General features: G+C 39.6%; 1 protein-coding gene across 1 annotated transcript in view; it reads right to left on the reverse strand.

Moving 5' to 3' along the window:
* Positions 1-9282, reverse strand: part of ARHGEF6 (Rac/Cdc42 guanine nucleotide exchange factor (GEF) 6) — a 109651-nt gene extending 100369 nt beyond the window's left edge. The window contains exons 1-2 of the mRNA XM_012655488.1: positions 7948-9282; positions 6634-6717 (exon numbers count right to left, since the gene is read on the reverse strand). Coding sequence (XP_012510942.1) covers positions 6634-6717; positions 7948-8112 — 249 coding nt within the window. The 5' untranslated portion in view covers positions 8113-9282. The remainder of the gene's footprint in view (positions 1-6633; positions 6718-7947) is intronic.
* Positions 9283-21805: the final 12523 nt, after the last annotated feature.

The following is a 21805-nucleotide window of genomic DNA, read 5'->3' on the forward strand; positions in this document are numbered from 1 at the left end:
GAGGATCACTTGAGCCCAGGAGTTTGAGGTTGCTGTGAGCTAGGATGACGCCACGGCACTCTAGCCCGGGCAACACAGTGAGACTCTGTCTCAAAGAAAAAAAAAAAACAGACATTACAACCATTACAACCCTTGGGTGGCAGGGTCAGGGCTCTGAGGAAGGTCTGCTGATACCCATTACAGCTGCTGGTTAGTTGCCTGGCCTTGTGTCTAAGTCCTCCGCCTTGTGTCTAAGTCCTCCGGGGAGACACTGCTCTCCTAAAGATTCAGCCTTGATTCCTGATCATTAGCAGAGCTGTCTTACTTCCAGAACTTGTTCCCTGCAGAGCAGCCCCTAGGAAATGGCAAATCGTCCATCCCACAGGCCTCACTTTGGGGAGAGCACCCATGCTGTTCCAGTGACAAGGCAGATGGAGTGACTCAGGGAGACAGGAGGGAATGAGGGGGTGGGGGCAGAGGAAAAAACCATACTGCTACCAGCTGGTACAGGAAAGAAAGAAAGAGAGAGAGAAGGAGAGAAAGGAAGAAAGAGGAGGAAGAGAAGGAGGGAGGGAGGGAGAAAGAAAGTGAAAGAAGTACTAACTGAACCTCATACACATTCAATGAAATCCTTCAAGAATAAAATATCTTTTTTACAAAGCAAACTTGTCCCAGGTAGAAAATAAAAAAATAAATTTGGCCCAGGAGCTGAATAGGAGGTGGAAGTGTGTTCCTGGCAATGGGCTGGTAGTAATGTTGGCAGAGGATGAAGCCTGAGTACCTGCTGGGGCTGAACCAGGGGAAAGGCCTGACTGAAGGAAAACCACAGGGCTAGAGCTTTCACAGACCAGTTGGTCATGTGGCTGTAGCCAGGACAACGCAGTCATAGAGGTACCACCAAGGCCATTCTTGACTGATCAGAAAAACTGTATGTGCCCCTGACTTCCATCAACTTCAAAGGCAACACAAAAATAAAACTACCATTGCTATAACTTTTGTTGTCAAGGGATTTCCTGGTCATATTAGTGACACTCTACCTAGACATGAGGATTTTCCTATATGTTCTGGAAAGTTTTCACTTGAGGCCTGAGTATTTTCCCTGCCTTCTCCACTCTGTAAGAAAATAAGAAAGATATATTTGGTTCACAAAAAAAGATATACAAATGAACTACAAAAGGGTGAGAGAGTGTCCGAATTCATTAGGAATCATGAAATACAAAATACAGCAATAAATAAAATACCACTTTCGTTCATCAGTTTAGCGAACATTAAAGATAAATAATATCCAGTGTTGCCAGAGATATGAGGAAGAAGACACGTTCTACATTATTGGTGGGAGCGTAACTTGGTATAGCATTTTTGTAGAGGAATTTGACATTATCTATCAAAATTTGACACAGTAATTCCATTTCTATGAAGAAAGATGCTTCAAAAACAATCGCAAGGGCCGGGCGCGGTGGCTCACGCCTGTAATCCTAGCACTCTGGGAGGCCGAGGCGGGCGGATTGTTTGAGCTCAGGAGTTCGAAATCAGCCTGAGCAAGAGCGAGACCCCGTCTCTACTAAAAATAGACAGAAATTAATCGGACAACTAAAAATATATAGAAAAAATTAGCCGGGCATGGTGGCACATGCCTGTAGTCCCAGCTACTCGGGAGGCTGAGGCAGAAGGATTGCTTGAGCCCAGGAGTTTGAGGTTGCCGTGAGCTAGGATGATGCCACGGCACACTAGCCCAGGCAACACAGTGAGACTCTGTCTCAAAAAAATAAAAATAAAAAAATAATCGCAAGTGTTATAGCTCTTTTAGAATTTGTCTAGCAGGTTTTCCGGTCTTTATCGGAAGACCCTACCCCCCCAAAAAAAGGAAAAAAATAATCACAGATGTGCACAAATGTCTATGTGCATATACAACATGACCCACTGGGGTGCATCCCAGGAATTCAAGATTGATTTAATATATGAAAATCAGTCAGTATAATACAACATATCAACATAATAAAGAACAAAAACCAATAGTCATCTTAACAGAAGCAGGAAAAGAATTTGACAAACTCCAGCACCATTTCATCATAACAAATAAAAAATAACAAACTAGAATATAAGGGAACCTTCTCAACCTTGTTAGGGGCAATTACCAAAAACCTACAGCTAATATCATACTCAATGGTGAAAGACTGAGCTGGACACAGTGGCTCACACCTGTAATCCCAGTGCTTTGGGAGGCTGAGGTGGGAGGATCACTCAAGACCAGGAGTTGGAGGCTGCAGTGAGCTATTATTGCACCACTGCACTCCAGCCTGGGCAACAGAGCAACACTCTGTCTCTAAAAAAAAAAATGGTAAAAGACTGAAAGCCTTCCCCCCTTAAAATCAGAAATAAGACAATGATGTCTGCTCTCACCACTTCTAGTCAATATTGTACTGGAGGTTCTAGCCAGTTAGATTAAGGAAGAAAATTAAATAAAAGGCATCCAGATTGGAAAGGAAGAAATAAAACTATCTCTATTCACAGATGACATAATCTTGTATAGGAAAACCGTAAGGGAATCCACCAAAAAATGATTAGAACTAATGAATAAGTTCAACAAAGGTGAACAATACAAGATGAATATAAAAAATCAATTCTATTTCCATACACTTACTTGCAATGAGCAATTCAAATACTGAATCGACAAAAAAATCCCATTTACAGTAATAGTATAAGTACACTGAAAACTACAAAGCATTGTTGAATGAAATTAAAGAAAACCTAAATAAATGGAAATAAATCCCATGTTCATGGATTCAAAGACTTAATATTATTAAGATGGCAATACTCCCCAAAGTGATCTACAGATTGAACATGATCCTTATCAAAAATCTCAGCTGGCTTTTTTTTTTTTTTTGCAAAAATGGACAAACTGATCCTAAAATTTGTGCACAGAGGGAAGTAAAACTCAGTGGAAATCAAGCAGGGGGGAGGGTGAAGGATAAAAGGGACAAAAACCTACCTAATAGGTACAATGAACACTATTTGGGTGATGGGTGCACCTATAGCCGTGACTCAAGCATTACAAAAGTGATCCATATAACCAAAAATACTTGTACCCCCCTTAATATTTTGAAATTTATAAAGGAGAAAAAATAAATAAAAGAAATCAATAAAATGAATTGAAAAAAATATATATATGGACATCCAAGGGATCCAGAATGGCTAAAATGATTTTGAAAATAAACAACAAAGTTGGAGTACACATACCTTCTGATTTTAAAACTTACTACAAAGCTACGTTAAACAATCATTAAACAATTCAGTAGGGGAAAGAATAGTCTTTTCAACAAATGGTGCTGAGACAACTGGATGTATACATGCAAAAGAATAAATTGGACCCCTATATCCCACAATATACAAAAATTAACTCTAAATGGATCAAAGACCCTAATGTAAGAAGTAAAACTATAACACTCTTAGAAGAAAACAGGAGTAAATCTTCATGACATTTGACTAGGCAAGAGTTTCTTAGATATGATACCAAAAGCACAAATAACAAAAGAAAAAATAGATGAATTTGACTTTATCAAAATTTTAAAAACTTCATGCAATTCGGATTCATGTGTTATAAATAATGAAAAAAAAATTTTAAAAACTTTTGTGTTTCAAAGGACACTGTCAAAGTTGGGGAGATGCCTCAGAGAGCACTTTGTCCCCCAGGTGTCTCAGCACACTTCCCTGATCAGTTACTAGCTGTGTGATCCTCTAGAAACACTAAGACATGGCAGCCATATGAAAACACAAAAGTGGAGGTTACCTGGAGAGGCCAAGTGGCCACCCAGAGGGCCAGAAGATGGCAGCTCTTTAATGTGGTCACCATGCCCCAGAGCCCAATATTCAATTTATCAGTGCTGTGCTGCATCTCTGGCTCCATTTTTCTGCATTTCCAAGCTGACAGTTTCAAGCTGGCATTCGTTCTTTATGTAAATAACAGTGTGTTCTGGGCAATAATCAAGCAAGCCCTGCTCTTCTTGTTTTTCATACATTTACAGCTTTATAGAGTCAGCAAAAATTCTGTTAGGCATGTCTTATGCCAGGCACTGTGCTAGGTACTTTGGGCCTGAGAGATTACTCTATCCAGTGGCATTTGCAAATATTTGTGTTTAGGTCTGTCTCCCAGCTACCTGGAAGCTTGAGACTGGATGGTCAGTCTTCTTGGCTACTTGCTGCCCCCCAGCTCAGCTTTCAGTCTCTCATTCCTTATGTATCAATGTTATTATACTTTCCTCAGGGTTCTAGGGGTGCTTCCATATGGCTCCTAAATATGCCTTATAGGCAGAATTTTCCACATAACAGTACAAAGAGCACTACCTAGTAATAATGTGACAGCAAAAAGCTATTGTGCGTGTCTTATGTGCAGTGACATATTAAGTGCCTTAGATGTGTTATCTCATCTGATCCTTAAAACAATCCTATGCAGTAGATATTATTAATGTCTCCATTATACAGATGAGGAAACAGGAGCATAGAAAGGTCAAGTAACTGTTCCCAGAGTCACGCAGTCAGTAACTGACCAAGCCAGGACTCTAACATAGGTCGATCAAACTAGAGAAGGTATGTGCTTAACCACGATGCCAGATATTGCCTCATTACAATGTTCATACAATGTTTGGGTCAGCCTGAATTATCACAAAGAGATAAAAAATATTCCCAGTGCCTTTTATTTAAGAAGACAGAAAATTATGATGTAATTTTAAGAAAGGTTTCTATCCAAAGTGGAAAAAAAAAATATTTGAAGCATTGGTGTTTAAAGGAGTAAGCACTAGTTATCAGAAAACTCGCCAACAGTGCCAGACCCAGGAGGTGTTTCTGTATCATCTAGTGTTCTTAGAAATGCAAAGAAGCTCAGTATACCTTCTGGCAACCTCAGACTGCAGAAATCATTAGCAACTTCACCATGTCTTTATTTGAAAAATAAAGAAAATACCAGGATCTGTTCCATAGTAGACATTATTCTATAAGGGATATGAAGTGGTTTCATGCCACACCTATCTTCAAAGCCACACACAGAAAGAAAGAGAGAGAGAGAGAGAGAGAGAGAAAGAGAGAAACAGAGACAGAGCATGCTCAAATTGGGCGATAGGGAAAACTGGAATAAAATATTCTGAGACAGGTGTAACGTGATGCTAGGGCTAACCTTAGGAAAAAATGTGAAAGAAGCAGTTTATCTGGGGCAAAGCTACTAGTACTGCTAACAATAATAATAATAATAATAATAATAATAATAATAATAGCTACTCTGCGGAAAACACTTACTACATGCCAGGTACTCTTCTGGGGGCTTTACATGTATGAATTCATTGAAATCTCACACCAACCCTATGAGATAGGTGCCACTATTATTCCTACTTTATAGGTGGGGAGACTGAGGCCTAGAGGCATAGTTAAGTAACATGCCCAAAGTCACAAAGCTACTAGTGAAAGAGAACTGAGATTTGAACTTCAAGAAGTCTAGCACCACAGTCCATAATCCAATCTCAACTACTTCTCCACAGACAATACTATTAATGCTTATTTACTAATATAGAGCAATTCTTCTGACCCTGGCCTTTTGTTGAGGACTCCACATAAGTTATCTCATAGATCTTATGAGGTTGGAGCTCTTAACTCTAAATTATTATGTATTATCTTATCTGATTCTTAAAAGAATCCCAAGAGGTAGTTATTACTGTGTCCATTTTACAGATAAAAACACTGAGGCCCAGAGAAGTTAAATAACTTGACACATAGGTGGAAGTATCACCACTCTTTCAGTAACATGTTCTATACCTGTATTATATGGTAGGGGTCCATATAATATAAAATAATGCAGCCAGGTGCAGTGGCTCCTGCCTGCAATCCCAGCACTTTGGGAAGCCAAGGCAGGAGGATCTCTTAAGGTCAGGAGTTTGTGCCCAGCCTGGGCAACATAGCGAGAATCCGTCTATACAAAAATTTTAAAAATTAGCCAGGTGTGGTGTTGTGCGCTTATAGTCCCAGCTACTCAGGAGGCTGAGGTGGGAGGATTGCTTGAGCCCAGGAGTTCAAGGGTGCAATGAACTATGATCCAGCAACTGCACTCCAGCCTGGGCAACAGAGTGAGGCCCTGTCTCTAAAATAAATAAATAAACAAATAATTTTTAAAATAATGCCACGTAATTTAATATACAATTTCTACTTCAGAACTAGGTTGTCTCAGCTTTTCAAAACCTCTGTTCTAAAGTGTTAATGAAAAAGAGTGACAGTGACCTCTCCTCTCTTCTCAGCTCCGGGGGTGGGGGGGAGAGGGATTACAATGACCCTCTGCAACAGCCAGTGTGGCCCACTTTTTGTTCCCTTTAGTAGGGAAGCACATCTGCATAAGCTCTGTCACTGGAAGCCTGTTTTCAGGGCTTGGATGCTGCATATAAAAGGAATCATTTTTTGAGTTTTGATTTTGTTTTGTTTTGTTTGCAACTGGTTTCTGGAAAAGACAGATTAGCAATCCACTACTGGGGACCACCAGTCTCAACTCCAGTTTCCATAAAATGTACCTCTGTTTAACTCGGTGGCCAAAGACAATGAAAATAAAGTAATTTTGCTACCAATCTTGATTAGCAGAGCAAAAAATGATGATAACGAGGAAAGCACCCTGGGTAGGCTTACCTCCACTTGAAGGGTTGCACATCCTTTCAGGAAGTCATTAATGTTGTTGATGCAGTCGACTTCGGTTTGGGGCTCCAGGCAATACTAGAGAAACATAATGAAATGTCATTTGGAGATTGTCATCCCATGCCAAGCAAACCATATTCATCATTCGCTGATAACGAGAGAAAGTAGGCTTTTTTAAGGCATGGGGCAACATTGCTGTCAATCCAGGAAGAGAAATAACCACTGAAGGAAGTGATGCAAAAATCCAAACGGTCGGTCTTTGTTTCAAATTGTCACCAAACCTTTAGAGCCAAGCCATGTCTACTTACAAACTTTTTCTTACGCTTTCTGCTCAAGTGTGCTCATAGCAAATTAGAGAGACTAACAGTTTTTTGAGCTTGGTTCTTGCTTTCAAGAAAAAAAAAAGCAATAGCTATTACCTTCCTCACCCTTCCCCATGATAATTTATTAAAGTTATATTTTCCCTTGGCTGTTCTGTACATTTGATCACATTTCTCTACGTTTTATCACCATTTTATCACTCTTTCTCAAGTTTAAGAAATTACAAGTAAATCTATTTGCTCAATAAAAATAGAAACTGGTTCAAGAAGACAAAACAGCTATACTCACAGTCACATTCCATGATGACTTTAAGAAAATAATTTTAAAACTATAACTTTAAGCTTACTTAAAGTATCTACTTTAGAAATTATCTATTCTCGTGATCATGGGTTTCCAACATTTCAAATCTTGGATTTTTTCTAAAGAGAGTGAAGTTAGTTTCACTTTGAAAGCACGTTGCATTCAAAACATATATCTGGTTTCTATTGTTTTTACAACCTTTATGTGACATTTTGAATTATTTCTTTTAGTTGCTAAATAGTCTCTCCTTTAATGGATATTTTTTGAAAGGAAATCTGCATTGATTTTAGTCAAACTGTCACAAAACACCATCAAGATTTATTATAAATCATTCTATTATTCCATGGACTCATATGTGCCCCAAGTTCAAAACATGTCCTCAGTACACAGGGAGTACAACATACATCTCCATGACAGAGCCAGCTTGCAACGTGGGTGTTCTCCTTGTCCCCTATTGCCAGTGGTGTAACATGTTTTCCCTATACTAATATTTGGGGGCCGATTACTAAAGGATAACATTTCATTTTCTGACTTTTCAAACTAAAAAAACAGTAAGAATGTCTAACTCTTTGAAAGATACTAATGTAGGAGATTCCCATGACCTGGGCAATAGAAAAATTGCAAGAGTTACATTATTGCTGCTCTCTGGTGGTAAGCAGTCCCAAAGATACTGCGAATTTACCTTACCTTTTCCACAGAGCCAGGCATAAGTCTGTTGATCAGTTTGCACAGCACTACCCCATTTTTCAGCGAGGACTTCAGAAACTCCTCCGGATCACAGATGGTCTTTTTGGGGGAATCCAAAACTCCCAAAGATATAAGCCATGTCACGATTCGCTCTTCTGGATTCATTACTGAGGACGGTACACTCTGAACAGCTCTCTGGGGCAGCTGCAAGGACTAAGCCACATCCGTGATTGCATCTGCTGTTGTCTTCCTTTTTCTGAGTTCTCTTCTGGTGCTTGCAGAGCAAAGGTTTAAAACAACTTTTCTTAGACAACAGTGGAACCCACTCAAAATATGGGATTTTAAAACCACAAAGATCACACTCAAAGATGTGGAAACAGATACGAATTAATGTAAAAATCCTGGATAACACCGGTTTTCTTTTTCAAAACCTGCAAAACAAATTCATTAGGATAAAAAAAGAACACACATACACACACACTCAAACAGTGCAAGGAGCTCTAAGGGAAGAAAGTGAGGAAGATGCTGGGGAGGGGGGAGAGAGAAGGAAGCAAGTGCTCTTGGAAAATAGAGGTTAGCCAGCACTTCAGGGGACCTTGGAAATGAGACACTCATGGGCCAGTCTGGGAAAACACTGTCAATAAATAGTCTAGCCCCAGTGAAAATCTGGCTTCTGTTAGGAGGAAGATGCCAACTGGCGCTTAGGTCAGACAGATCTGAGCCTCATGGGGCGCTGTGCTGGCACGATGGGGCTCAGAGAAGGTAGGCTGAGAAAATTCTTCCAAGAAATGGCTGAATGTCCTCATACTATCTCACAGAGATGATGTGTCACGATCATTCCTTGCAAAACACGTTGAGTTGCGTGATGACAACGTGCCAAGCAAATGAAGATTGCGCCTGCTGTCAGCCATCACTGTGTATAAGCAGAAGCCAAAAGAATGGCATTTTACTTTGCAGCCAAAAAGCTATGTTTAGGGAAATAGGCTAAGGATAACATCTGACATCCTGTTTACTTGCATTCTTTAGCAATTCTTTTTCTGGACCTGGTTCCACTACACAATCCAGCTGCAGTACCCTTAGCAAAGGCTCAGACACAGTCACATAAGTGGGTAAAATACACTTGAAAACAGAACGTTTGAGAACAAAAGAGCACTTGTCTTCTGTCTCTACACTACAGTCTGGAAGTTTCATGTTTCCCCAACAAGAAACACTTTGCATTTAAAATACTGCTCTGAAAAAAAACCTCATCTATAGCAAGAGATCTTCATTATTCTCAAACATTTTCAGAATCAGTTGAAATAGTCATACTGTTGGGAAGTTTATGATAAAGCCAACTTTAATCGTATAGCCCTATGTTGGCAAATGTGTGACACTCACCATCATTACCTCTCCGCATGCATGGGCGATATCTGATCAATCATTGCTCTTTCCTGCTAAGCCTCAGAATCCTTTTCAACACAGCTTCAGTCATCTACTACCAAATAATCAGCTTAGATAACTCTACTAAGGATTTTTAAAGCTGCCCTTTCTTGCCCTATCATAATACTTATCACACTTTACTATTTATTTATTTATTATCGACAAGGTCTCACTCTGTCACCCAGATTGGACTGCAGTGGTATGATTATAGCTCACCACAACCTCAAACTCTGGGGCTCAAGCAATCCTCCTGCCTCAGCTTCCCAAGTAGCTGGGACTACATGCACACGCCACCACACCTGACTAATTTTTTTGTAGAGATGGGGTCTCGCTGTGTTGCCCAGGCTGGATTTGAACTCCTGAGCTCAAGTGATCCTCCTGCTTTGGCCTTCCTAAGTGCTGGGATTACAGGCAGGAACCACTGCACCTGGCACACTTTACTATCATTACTTGTTGATCCGTCTCCTCCATTAGAATGTAAGCTCCATAGAGTAGGGGTCTTGTCAATCTCATTTAACACTGTGTTGCCAACAGAGTGCCTGGTATACACCATGGATGTTCAAAAATGCTGAATGAATGAATAAACTTGGATGGTGACCCTGGTATAGGACAGTACCTGATTATAACAAGGATTTTTTTGTTTGTTTTAATGGGTTAAAACCAACATATTTTCTTGCTAATGATTTTTTTTAAATATTTTGAGATACAATTGACACATAATAAACTACACATATTTAAGGTGTATGATTTAATGAATTTTGACATGCATATACCTTGATGCAGTCACACACATACAATCCAGATAAACCTTTTCATAACACCAAAAATGTCCTTGTTTAGCCGGGCATGGTGGCGCATGCCTGTAGTCCCAGCTACTCGGGAGGCTGAGGCAGGAGGATCGCTTGAGCCCAGGAGTTTGAGGTTGCTGTGAGCTAGGCTGATGCCATGGCACTCTAGCCCGGGCAACATAGTGAGACTCTGTCTCAAAAAAAAAAAATGTCCTTGTACCTTTCAATTCCTTCTTCCTCCCCTCCCCCACAAATCCCAGGAAACAACTAATCTATTTTCAGTCTCTGTAGATTAATTTGCATTTTTAAGAATCTTCTATAAATGGAAGTAGAAAGTATAGTACTTTCTTTTGTCTGCCTTCTTTAACTCAATATCATCATTTTGAGATTCATCCACATTGTTGTGTCTATCCATAGTTCTATCACAAGGATTTGACCTTCATATGTTTTGGTTTGATGTACTTATACTTTAAGCAAAATAAGTGTAGTCAACCAAAAGTTTTCATTGACTTTGACCCATGGCCAAATCTATGTAATGAAAGTAAAAACAGAATCTATTTGTTGATAAATTAAATTTCCAAATCTGACCTACTTAAGCACATTTTTATTTTTCACTTGAACAGTTGTTTTCACAATTGCTCATCCAAATTTTACTCTATAGACAAAAAAAATCTGGCAGTATTATTGAGTTATCACTTACATTTTCTAATGAAGAACAAAGTCTGAGTAATTTCGGGAACCTGACCTAGTCCAAAATAAGCTTGAGCCCACTAAGGTCATCTGGATGAAAATCTGCCTCATTTTGGACATTGGCTATAACAAATATTACTGTAAGTAATAAAGTAAAATCAAAAAGCCAAGGCCACTGCCTCAAGGCAGAAGAAACAGTTCTATTAGTACAAAGAATGGAAAGTTACAGTTGGTATGGTGCAATGTCAAGAAAGCAAGGAATTCTGGGGCAGTGGCAAGCATATAGGTGAAATGACTACCCATAGATCCCAGGCTGGCTGGCACAGCCAGAGAAGACAGGAAGGAGCTAATGAACTGAAGGAGTGAGGGGAGGGCGTTGAAAGACTGTGGGTCACAGTGACACAAAGAGCTTCACACGAGAGCATGAGGGCAAAAAAGCAAAGGTCTCTCACTCTACTTCAGATCCTTAGTAACACATTCTCTGGGCCACTGAACCTCATTCCTCAAGGGCTTTCCCACCTTCATCCTCTCATCCTAATGAACTCTCTAGGAGAGCAGTTTGGTTGATTTTCCAAAAACATCTCTAGTGTTAATATCCCTGCTCAAAAACCCTCAAAGACTCTCCATTGCCTAAAGTAGTGACTGACAAACAACAATGTCCATAATAATCACCTCCTGTGAGGCATGGAGGACAAAGGAATGAGAGTGGAACTTGAGCTAACCTAGGTAACATTTTATGAAAAACAAAAACATATGCAGGAAATAAAGCAAATGTGAACATTTGTTAAAACTGGATGCTGGGTACACTGGTAGCTGTTTTACTATTTTCTTTTACATGTTTGAAATATTCATAACTTTTTTATTTCAAATCTACTGGGGCACTTGTTAAAAAATTTGGGGGTCCTATTCCCAGGTACTCTTGTTCAGAAGATCTACAGTGGGGCAAAGGAATGTGTATTATTAAAGTACTCCACTTGATTCTGATACAGATAGACCAAGGTCACACTTGGAGAAACAAATTGGTTTATAACCTTCTATTCCAAGCAAACTTTTGCAGACATCTAGGTCATTCTAATATCCACAAGAACAACAATCCAACATCATGGCCACTCAGTTCCTTGACCTCCTCCACCAGTAATCAATTTATTACCTCTCAATCCCCCTTTATATCTGTTCTTTGAAAATGGACCTGGGGCCTTGAAATATTTTTTACTTTGACAGCTGGCATGATATTAAGTTTTATTAGGAGGCAGTGGTGTAGAGACATTGCAGGAAGAAGGGGTTTTACTTCCTGTTCCCTATGTGTTTACTCCACAGGCTCCTGCTGAGCTTCCAGGTTCCCTAGTGCCTACCTGCTGCAGTACTGGTTTCCCCAATGCACAGTGGGTAGCAGCTTCTCCTGGCACTATTCTTGGCTGGTTCTGTAGCAAAGCATCTCTGATGAGACACCTCCTATGTGAACCAGCAAGTTATAGAGAGCAGATGTCCAGCAAGTTCCACTGAACCAATATCATACCAACTACTTCAACTACTTCAGCCTGGATCTCAGCCCTGGGTGGAGAGGAAGATTATCACAGCTCTAGGGGTATTGGTTATTATACATTATTTTTGCATTGTCTGCTATTATATTAATATATCTGCTATCCTATATTCTTTGAGTTTCCTTTACTTCTTACTAGTGAATCCTTCAAAACTCTAATCCCGTTATCGTTAATTCTTTATGTTAAACTTTTCTTGTTCATGTTACTGTGTGGTTTTTTCTGTCCTGACTGGACCCAAACTGATACACTTTGTTGTCTTAAATGAACATTTCCTCTCCACTTTAGCTGACTACTTGGAAGGTTATACCTTGTACTTTACCATTACACAAACTTCTCTGCCTCCTAAATCATTAATTCAAACATCGCATTTTCTAAACAACCTACCATCTTTCCAGCTTGCTGTCCAGCTTCTTGTTACTCCCACTATAATTCCTTGACCTCGGCCGGGCACAGTGACTCACGCCTGTAATCCTAGCACTCTGGGAGGCCAAGGCGGGAGGATCGTTTGAGCTCAGGAGTTCAAGACCAGCCTGAGCAAGAGCGAGACCCCGTCTCTACTAAAAAGAGAAAGAAATTATCTGGACAACTAAAAATATATAGAGAAAAAATTAGCCAGGCATGGTGGCGCATGCCTGTAGTCCCAGCTACTCGGGAGGCTGAGGCAGAAGGATCACTTGAGCCCAGGAGTTTGAGGTTGCTGTGAGCTAGCCTGATGCCATGGCACTCTAGCCCGGGCAACAGAGTGAGACTCTGTCTCAACAAAAAAAAAAAAATTCCTTGACCTCATAAGTATCTCCAAACCACTGTTTTCCAAAATGATTATACAAATTTACATTTTCATAAGCAGGATATGATTTTCCATTGTTCTATATAATAGGTAACACCTGATATTTCAGACTTTTAAATTTGTGTTATTTTGTGGGTGTGAAATTTATACTTCTATGATTACTAATAAGGTTGAGTGTTTATAATATGTTTATGAGCCATATGTGTTTTCTCTTCTGTGAAATACTTGCTCATTTCTGTTGCCCATTTTTCTACTGGGTTGTTTGTCTTTTTGTTACCGATTTGTAAAAGTTCATTATACATTATGGATACTGAACTTATGTCGGTTATGTGTTTGCAAATATCTTCTTATACCCTTGTTTTTCATTCAGTGGTATATTTTAAGGAATAAGAGCTCTTAATTTTTAAAAAATAAGATACTTTATCTCACTCTAATGTAAAATAGACCCAGAATTTGGCAGTGCAAGGCTAGCATGCAGCTTCATAGTCATCAGAGAACCAGGATTCTACTCTACTGCTACTTTGCCACACTTAGCTTGTCACCTCGTAGTTCATATGTGAACTTGGATTAGTCGATGTTTTCATACATATCACACCAATGCCACAAGCAACAAAAGAAACAAATTGATAAATTGGTGTTGATCAAAATGAAAACTTTTTGTGCTTCAAAAGACACCATCAAGAAAGTGAAAAGACAACCCACAGAATGGGAGGAAAATATGTTATATATCTGATAAGGGACTTGTATCTAGAATACATAAAGAACGCTTATAACCCAATAACAAAAAGGCAAATAACTAAAAATAGATAAATTGTCTAAATTGACATTTCTCTAAAAGAAATATACAAATGACCAAAAAGCATATGAAAAGATGTTCAGCATCATTAGCAATTAGGGAAATGCAAATCAAAACCACGATGGGATTGTACTTCACACCCATTGGGATGGCTATAATCAAAAAGACAGGTATAACTAGTGTTGGTAAGAATGTGGAGAAATTGGAACCCTCATACATTGCTAGTGGGAGTGTAAAATGATGGGGCTGCTGTGGAAAACAGTTTTGCACTTCCTCAAAATGTTAAGCATAGTTACCATATGGGCCAGTAATTCCACTCCAACAGAAATAAAAACATGTGTCCACACAAAAACTTACATACAAATATTCAAAGCAGCATTATTCATAATAGCAAAAATTCAAAACAACTCAGATGTCTGTCACCTGATAAATGAATAAATAAAATGTTACAATGAAATATTAGTCATAAAAATGAATGAAGGGGGAAAAATGAATGAAGTATTAATACATGCTACATCATGAATGAACCTTGAAAACATTATGCTACATTAAAGAAGCCATACGCAAAAGGTCGTATATTATATGATTCCACTTATATGAAATATTCAAAATAGGCAAATCCATAGAGACATAAAGTAGAATAGCAATTACCTAGGGCAAGGGTTGGGGTTGAGGGAAAATGGGGAATGACTGCTCATGGATGTGAGGTTCTTTTTTTTTTTTATTTTTTTGGAGGGGGGGAGTGGTGACCAGAATGTTCTAAAATAGATTTGGTGATGATTACACGATTCTGTGAAAAAAAACAAAAAGCCATTGAATTGTACACTTTAAATAGGCGAGTTATATACTATATTAATTATGTCTCAATAAACCTGTTATTTTTGAAAAGGCAATTGTGAGTTTAAAAAAATGACTACTTGAGCTATCATATCTGTATTCCAGCCAGCAGGAAGGAGTAAGGGCGAAAACGAATGACACCTCTTCCCTTCCCCCCATAGTTTATTAGGAAATTTTTCTAACATACTGAAAAATTGAAGGAATGGTATGATGATCTCCACCATACCCACCATCCAGATTCAACAATTGGTAACATTCTGCTGTATTTTGTTTGCCTACATAGGTGCAGTGGCTATATGTTTTAAAGAACCTATTTAAAAATAAGTTGCAGGCTGGGTGCAGTGGCTCACGCCTTTAATCCTAGCACTTTGGGAGACTGAAGGAGAAGGATCACTTGAGGCCAGGCGTTCAAGACAAGCCTGGGCAACATAGCAAGATCCCATCTCTACAAAGAAATAGAAAAATTAGCCAGATCTCGTGGTGCGTGCCTGTAGTCCCAGCTACCCGGGAGGCTGAGGCAGGAGGATCACTTGAGCCCAGGAACTTGAGGTTGCAGTGAGCTATGATGATGCCACTGCACTCTAACCTAGGCAAAAGAGCAAGACCCTGTCTCAAAGAAAATAAAGTATGTTACAGATATCATACCAGTTTACCCTGAATACTTCAGTATGCCTGTCCTAAAATTAAGGACATCTTCAACATAACTACAGATCTATTAACACCACCAAGAAAATTAACAGTGATTCCCTAATTGTCATCTAATTTTCAGTCCATATTAAGATTTGCCCAATTGTCCCTAAAATTGTCTTAAAATTTTTTTTTCAAAGCAGCATCCAATCAAGTTGCCCCTCATATCATAGTACTGAATTTCCTTCTAGGCAAAAATCTGGGTGACCATACGGTTCTTCCTCATTTATTTCCCTTTTCTTGCAGATCATAGTCCTGCACTGCCTGTGGTCTCAGTGTCTGGAAAGAGTTATTTCATATATTTTGTCCAGGTTTCTGGTTTTTACAGTGGAAAGACAAGTTCCATACCATGTAATCTTTCATGGATAGAAGGAGAAATCAGCTCAGTCTACTTTTGATCAGGTTTTCAATGTCATGCAACAAATGAGACCAAGTAAAACTCTTTCTTGTTAATTTATACGACCTTTTCCAACATTAACTGTAATAACCTTTGATATATATGTTTTAAATTTTTTCCTAGCCAGTTTGTCTTTTAAATTTTATTTTTTAACACATTGACTGCCACACTAGAAAAAAACCATTCCCTGGGGCCATGGTGTTTTATTAGAAAAATAGAATAAAAATTTCAAAAACAAAACTATCCTTGCTAATTTAATGAAAAAAAATTTTTTTTGTTTGTTTTCTGTGCTTGAGTTATATGCAACTCGAGCGGCACTAGAATCAATTTTTACACTGCACTACTCCACGGGAGTTGTATGTGACTCACATCATACTTACTGAATTTGTTTCAGAGAATTGAGTTTTCATATGCTTCATGAGGCCCCGGGCTCAAAACTAGCATGAGTTAAATACAACTCTCATGGTAGTTAAGGTGTTAATGATTACTATACAGAAGTTTTAAATTTTATATATGATTAAATATACCAATCTTTCCCTTTATAAGGTATATCTTTTATGTCATGTTTAAAGTCATTCCTTAAAGTCACTTTACAAATGTATCTTAAGGAAGTAGTGATAAGTTCAGAAGATATACAGAAGACCACTCTTCTCCTTGAGGGACACATTCCAAGACCCCCAGCAGATGCCTGAAAACGCAGATAGTGCCAAACCCTACATACACTATGTTTTTTCTTATACGTACATACCTATGATAAAGTTTAATTTATAAATTAGGTGCAGGAAGACATTAACAATAATAATAAAATAGAACAATTGTAACAATATTTCAGCATCACTACTCTTGTGCTTTGGGGCCATTATGAAGTAAAATAAGGGTTACTTGGATACAAGCCCTGCAATACTGCCACAATCAATCTGATAAGACAGCTCCTAAATGACTAACAGGTTGGTAGTGTCTATAGCAAGGATATACTGGACAAAGAGATGATTTACATCCCAGACAAGATGGAGTGGGATCATGCAAGATTTAATCACACTACTCAGAATGGTACACAATTTAAAACTTATGAATTGTTTATTTCTGGAATTTTCCACTTAATATTTTCAAACCACAGTTGACTGTAGGTAACTGAAACCATGGAAAGGAAAACCACACATAAGAGTGGACTACTGCATGTTCATGACAATATAATCACAACAAGCAAAAGAAAAAAATCAATAAATTAGGCTTCATCAAAATTAAAAACTTTTGCCGGGCGTGGTGGCTCACGCCTGTAATCCTAGCACTTTGGGAGGCTGAGACGGGCGGATTGTTTGAGCTCAGGCGTTCGAGACCAGCCTGAGCAAGAGCGAGACCCCGTCTCTACTAAAAATAGAAAGAAATTAATCGGACAACTGAAAATATATAGAAAAAATTAGCCGGGCATGGTGGCTACAGGTAGTCCCAGCAACTCGGGAGGCTGAGGCAGAAGGATCGCTTGAGCCCAGGAGTTTGAGGTTGCTGTGAGCTAGGATGACGCCACGGCACTCACTCTAGCCCAGGAAACAAAGCGAGACTCTGTCTCAAAAAAAAAAAAAAAAAAAAAAGAATGAACTATGGATATGTGCAACAACTTGGATGGATCTCAAAGGAAATATGCTGAGTGAAAAAAAAAGCCAACCTCAAAAAGTTATATGCCACATTATTGCATTCATATAATACTCTTGAAATGACAGATGCCCAGGGGTCTCACAATGCCAGAGGTGCAATATGTGTGTAAAAATTTTGCTGCTAACAAGCCATACAAAGGCATAGAGGATACATAGTCTGCTTTCCTAAGGAGAAGTAGATATTCTCCTTCTAGAGGGGCAGCTTGGGTTCTGGAGGTATTTTGCTGACAATCTAACCTCTGGTAGTCACTTTCAGCTTTTTCTACTCCTTAGATTTTACCAGAACCCATTTGGCAATCAATATTGGGAAATCTGTCAAGGAAAGAAAATTCAAAGACCTAGAAGACTGTTGTGTGAAAATCACCAAATTGGGTGGCCAGCGTGGTCTCCTCCCTACTCCATACTATGAAGTGGTAGGTTATGATGCAGTCTGGTCACAAAGAACTGTCATCATTTACAATGGAATCTTTATATATAGTGGGTTGAAGATTTTCAGAGATGAATGTGGAAAAGCCTTCATCAAGGGTGCATGGTCCAGTGTTCTCAAAGGCATTGGTGGAATGCTCATTCTGCATGACAAATTGAAGAATACCATCTAAGTGCAATCTGATTAGAAATGGGAACCAAGAGAATCATTAGAAGATGTACCACACTTACTATTATCAACCACTGGCCACTGAAAAGTTCCCATTGTCTTTTTATCAAGTTCAGATCATGTTTGAAGACATGTCTGTAGAAAAACATAGAGAAGGAGACTTACTGTGGTCACATTTGATCACTGGAATTGACGGTTCTATATATTGATCATTTGTGGGTGGGGAGGCAGCCATCATTACAGGTCCATGAAGGATGAAGCTGAAGCTAAGAAGATCTAGAAACTATTTAATTTAAATGTTTTTTGTAGGACTTCAAGTTGTGCTTTAGTATTTTTTTTTAAAGTAGTCCCATTTGTACTTAAGCACTATATGCTATTTTTGCACAGATGAATGTTTGCAATATTGCTCTATGTTTGGCATTCTGCTATAAAATAATAAATACACAGAATACTCTTTTTTTAAAAGTCCATCAATGGGGGATTGGTTTAAATTATAATACACTCATCAAATCAAATATTTAAGCAATTTCTAAAAAGAATGTAAAAATCATGTACTGACAAGGAAAAGTATCCAAAATATAGTAAGTTTAAAAAGCAAAAAAAGCAAATTACAAAATAGTATTTATGGTCTGATCCTCCTTTGTAAAAATAAGTGCTTAAATATGCTTATAAAAAATTGAGCATTATACACCCAGCTAATATTACTGAACACTCATTAAATATTTCTTCACCTTCAGATGCAAAAGGTTGAATTAATCATACTACTCAGTTTACCATACATATAGTTCTACATGAGGACTCTCCTTTTTTTTCTGAGAAGGAAAGGGAGGTTTATTAATTTGCCAGCAAATGAAGAGAATGGCAGACTCATGACTTAACGTACCATTTTCATATCTATAAGCAGAAATACAGAGCTTTTAAAAGGAGGGTTTTCAGCTTCAGGCTATTGCTGTTTAACTATAGATGATGGTTCTGATCCATCCCATCTCCTCCAAAGACAATCTCATGACCTCTGCCTGGACAATTCTGTTGAGCCATCTTCTGGGGTACAAAGAACAAAGGACATTCCCCTGCCCCTCTGATCACTGGCCTCAAGCAAGAATACAGGTTTTAATTCTCAAGAAGAGTGGGGGAGGTTTTAAAGAATCAACTTTTAAAACATTTTACCCCTTTTTGGGCTGTTCCCTCTGTTACATATTCCCCACTGTCAATTTTATCCTTCCATATATATGGGAGGAGGGGCGACATAGTCATCAAGCTACTTCCTGATCAATCAGAGCAATATTTTAGATGGAAGGTTTACACTTATGTATGCCATTGCAAAGCTTTGGCAGTATATTTACAAAAATAAAGAATAAAGCAGATTACCAGGCGGAAAAAGGGGCATAAGCAACAACTACAATCATGAGGATTGACAAGTCAAAATGAAGGATACCTGGCGAGGCGTGGTGGCTCACGCCTATAATCCTAGCACTCTGGGAGGCTGAGGTGGGAGGATCACTTGAGGTCAGGAGTTCGAGACCAGCCTGACCAAGAGCGAGACCCGTCTCTACTAAAAGTACAAAAATTAGCCGGGCGTGTGGCACACGCCTGTAGTCCCAGCTACTCGGGAGGCTGAGGCAGGAGGATTGCTTGAGCCCAGGAGTTTGAGGTTGCTGTGAGCTAGGCTGATGCGACTGCACTCTAGCCCAGGCAACAGAGTGAGACTCTTTCTGAGAAAAAAAAAAAATGGAGTATACCTGATAAGAGAGATTTTACCCTGCTTGGTATCTAAGACACCAATAGGATTGTGGGTCCTTACTGTCACCTTGTACACAATGTCTGATACAGGGCTGGGCAAAAAAGAAACGTGAGACCTCTGAATATGGAGCTATTGGTCGACCCCATAGGTGATCCAAGAGACCAGCTTCTGCAAATTCAAAGTGTAAGAAATTATATACAGGAATACTTGCACCAAACGAGGTTTAGGATGACAAACCCAGCAGTGAGACAAATCAGCAGAAAAGGTGATAGTCTGGGGAAATCCTCACTAGGGAGTTATCTCTCCATTCTATAGACAGAACAAATAACCAAATAAAAGTTAGTGAAAATATCAACATTTTCATTTTTCCTTCTTCTTAAACAGATACCTTAGATCATCTAAAGGCTGGCCCATCTACTGGGGGCTTGGGTCCTCTTCTTCCATGGGACACCTTTTTACTCTGGTATGATGAACACAAGGTTTTACTCCTGACAGTTTCAATGAGGTGTGTATTGTTAGAGGCCCTTCATAGGGTCCCTTCCACTTCTCTGCTTCCAACTGTGATGGGGACCTGAAAAAGGCAAATTCATGCATACTGGTTAGTATCTGACCCATTTGTTTGACATATTGCTTTACTCTTCTTTCTTTACTCATGGTTATATTACCGTACTTACCTCGGGGTGCTAGGAAGGGTCTCTCATTAACTATTTTTTAGGGGCTTAACTTAAGCCTGCTTCTAGGGGCTACCGTTATCCAGAGGAGGGCAAGCGGCAACACCCTATCCCACTTTAGATAGGTTCCACGCAATTTCCATTCTAGATGTAGGGCTTTGCTTACTTGCTGGGTTACCTCTGCTACAAAGGAGGGTCCATTATCATTCTGTATGGAGCAAAGTAGCCTATGAACATCCTGATGAGCTACAGGATTATCCAGTTCACCATGTCCACCTCCTCGGAGAAGCGATTCGCCAGGTTCCCACTGGGGAGTCTGCTCGAAGATGCTTATGGGTGACTGCAGGACATTGTGCAGCAGATCCAGGTGCAGATGGTGGGATGCAAAGACACCCTTCCATGGACACTGCCAGGGACACTGCCAGGAAGTAGTCAAACATGGTGATACCTTGCAAAATGCCCAGAGCTCCGTGGAGTATGTTCCTGGGTCTTATCGACAATGGTGTGATCGGTCCAGAGACTGAGCCACTAGTTAGAAACAAGGGTGGCAACATGGTTACACAAGAAGAGGAAGATGCTCAGGAAGGAGATGAATAGTCCAATGGCTTTCATGTAGTCCTACGGCACGGACAGCTTGACTTTCCCTGTCTGAGACTTGTTTGCCTCCATCAGCTTCCAGGTCTCTAGCTTCTTTGCCCTGGCTTTCTGCAGCTTGGCCTGCTGATGTCCTCGCCGTAGAATGAGCTGCTGAACTGACTCTGCAGCTGCCTGCCCATGGCGTCCATCACCAGCATGTCATTCTCCATCTGCTTGGCCTCTTTCCCTAGACGGCTGACACCCATCATCCCGCCGTCCTCCAAGGCCTATTCCTGCTCAGCACTGGCATATGCACGCGGGAACTCAGGAAGGCCCCAACCTGGGCCAGCAGCTGGTAGGAGCCCACCTTGGAGTGAATTCCTTCAAAAGGATTCTGATAACTTCAGATGTTCTCTCCATTTGGGTACTATAAGCTTCTACCCAGCCTGAAAAGGTATCTACTAATACAAGTTTAGGCATCTGAATGAAATTGCCAATCATTGAAAGGGTAGGTCCCCACGTGTTGGGTCCCCTGTGCAGCAGGTGACTTTTCTGTGTTTGGATTATTTTGAGCACATAAATAGTTTGCTGCAAATGGGGTCCCCTAAAATGAGTTCCCACCAAATCCATTAAGGCAACCTGCCCCCAATGTGTACATTCAGGTAGATGCCTCATAAGAGG

This window comes from Propithecus coquereli, unplaced genomic scaffold (genome assembly GCF_000956105.1).
Source record: "Propithecus coquereli isolate 6110/MARCELLA unplaced genomic scaffold, Pcoq_1.0 Scaffold478, whole genome shotgun sequence".
NCBI lineage: Eukaryota > Metazoa > Chordata > Mammalia > Primates > Indriidae > Propithecus > Propithecus coquereli.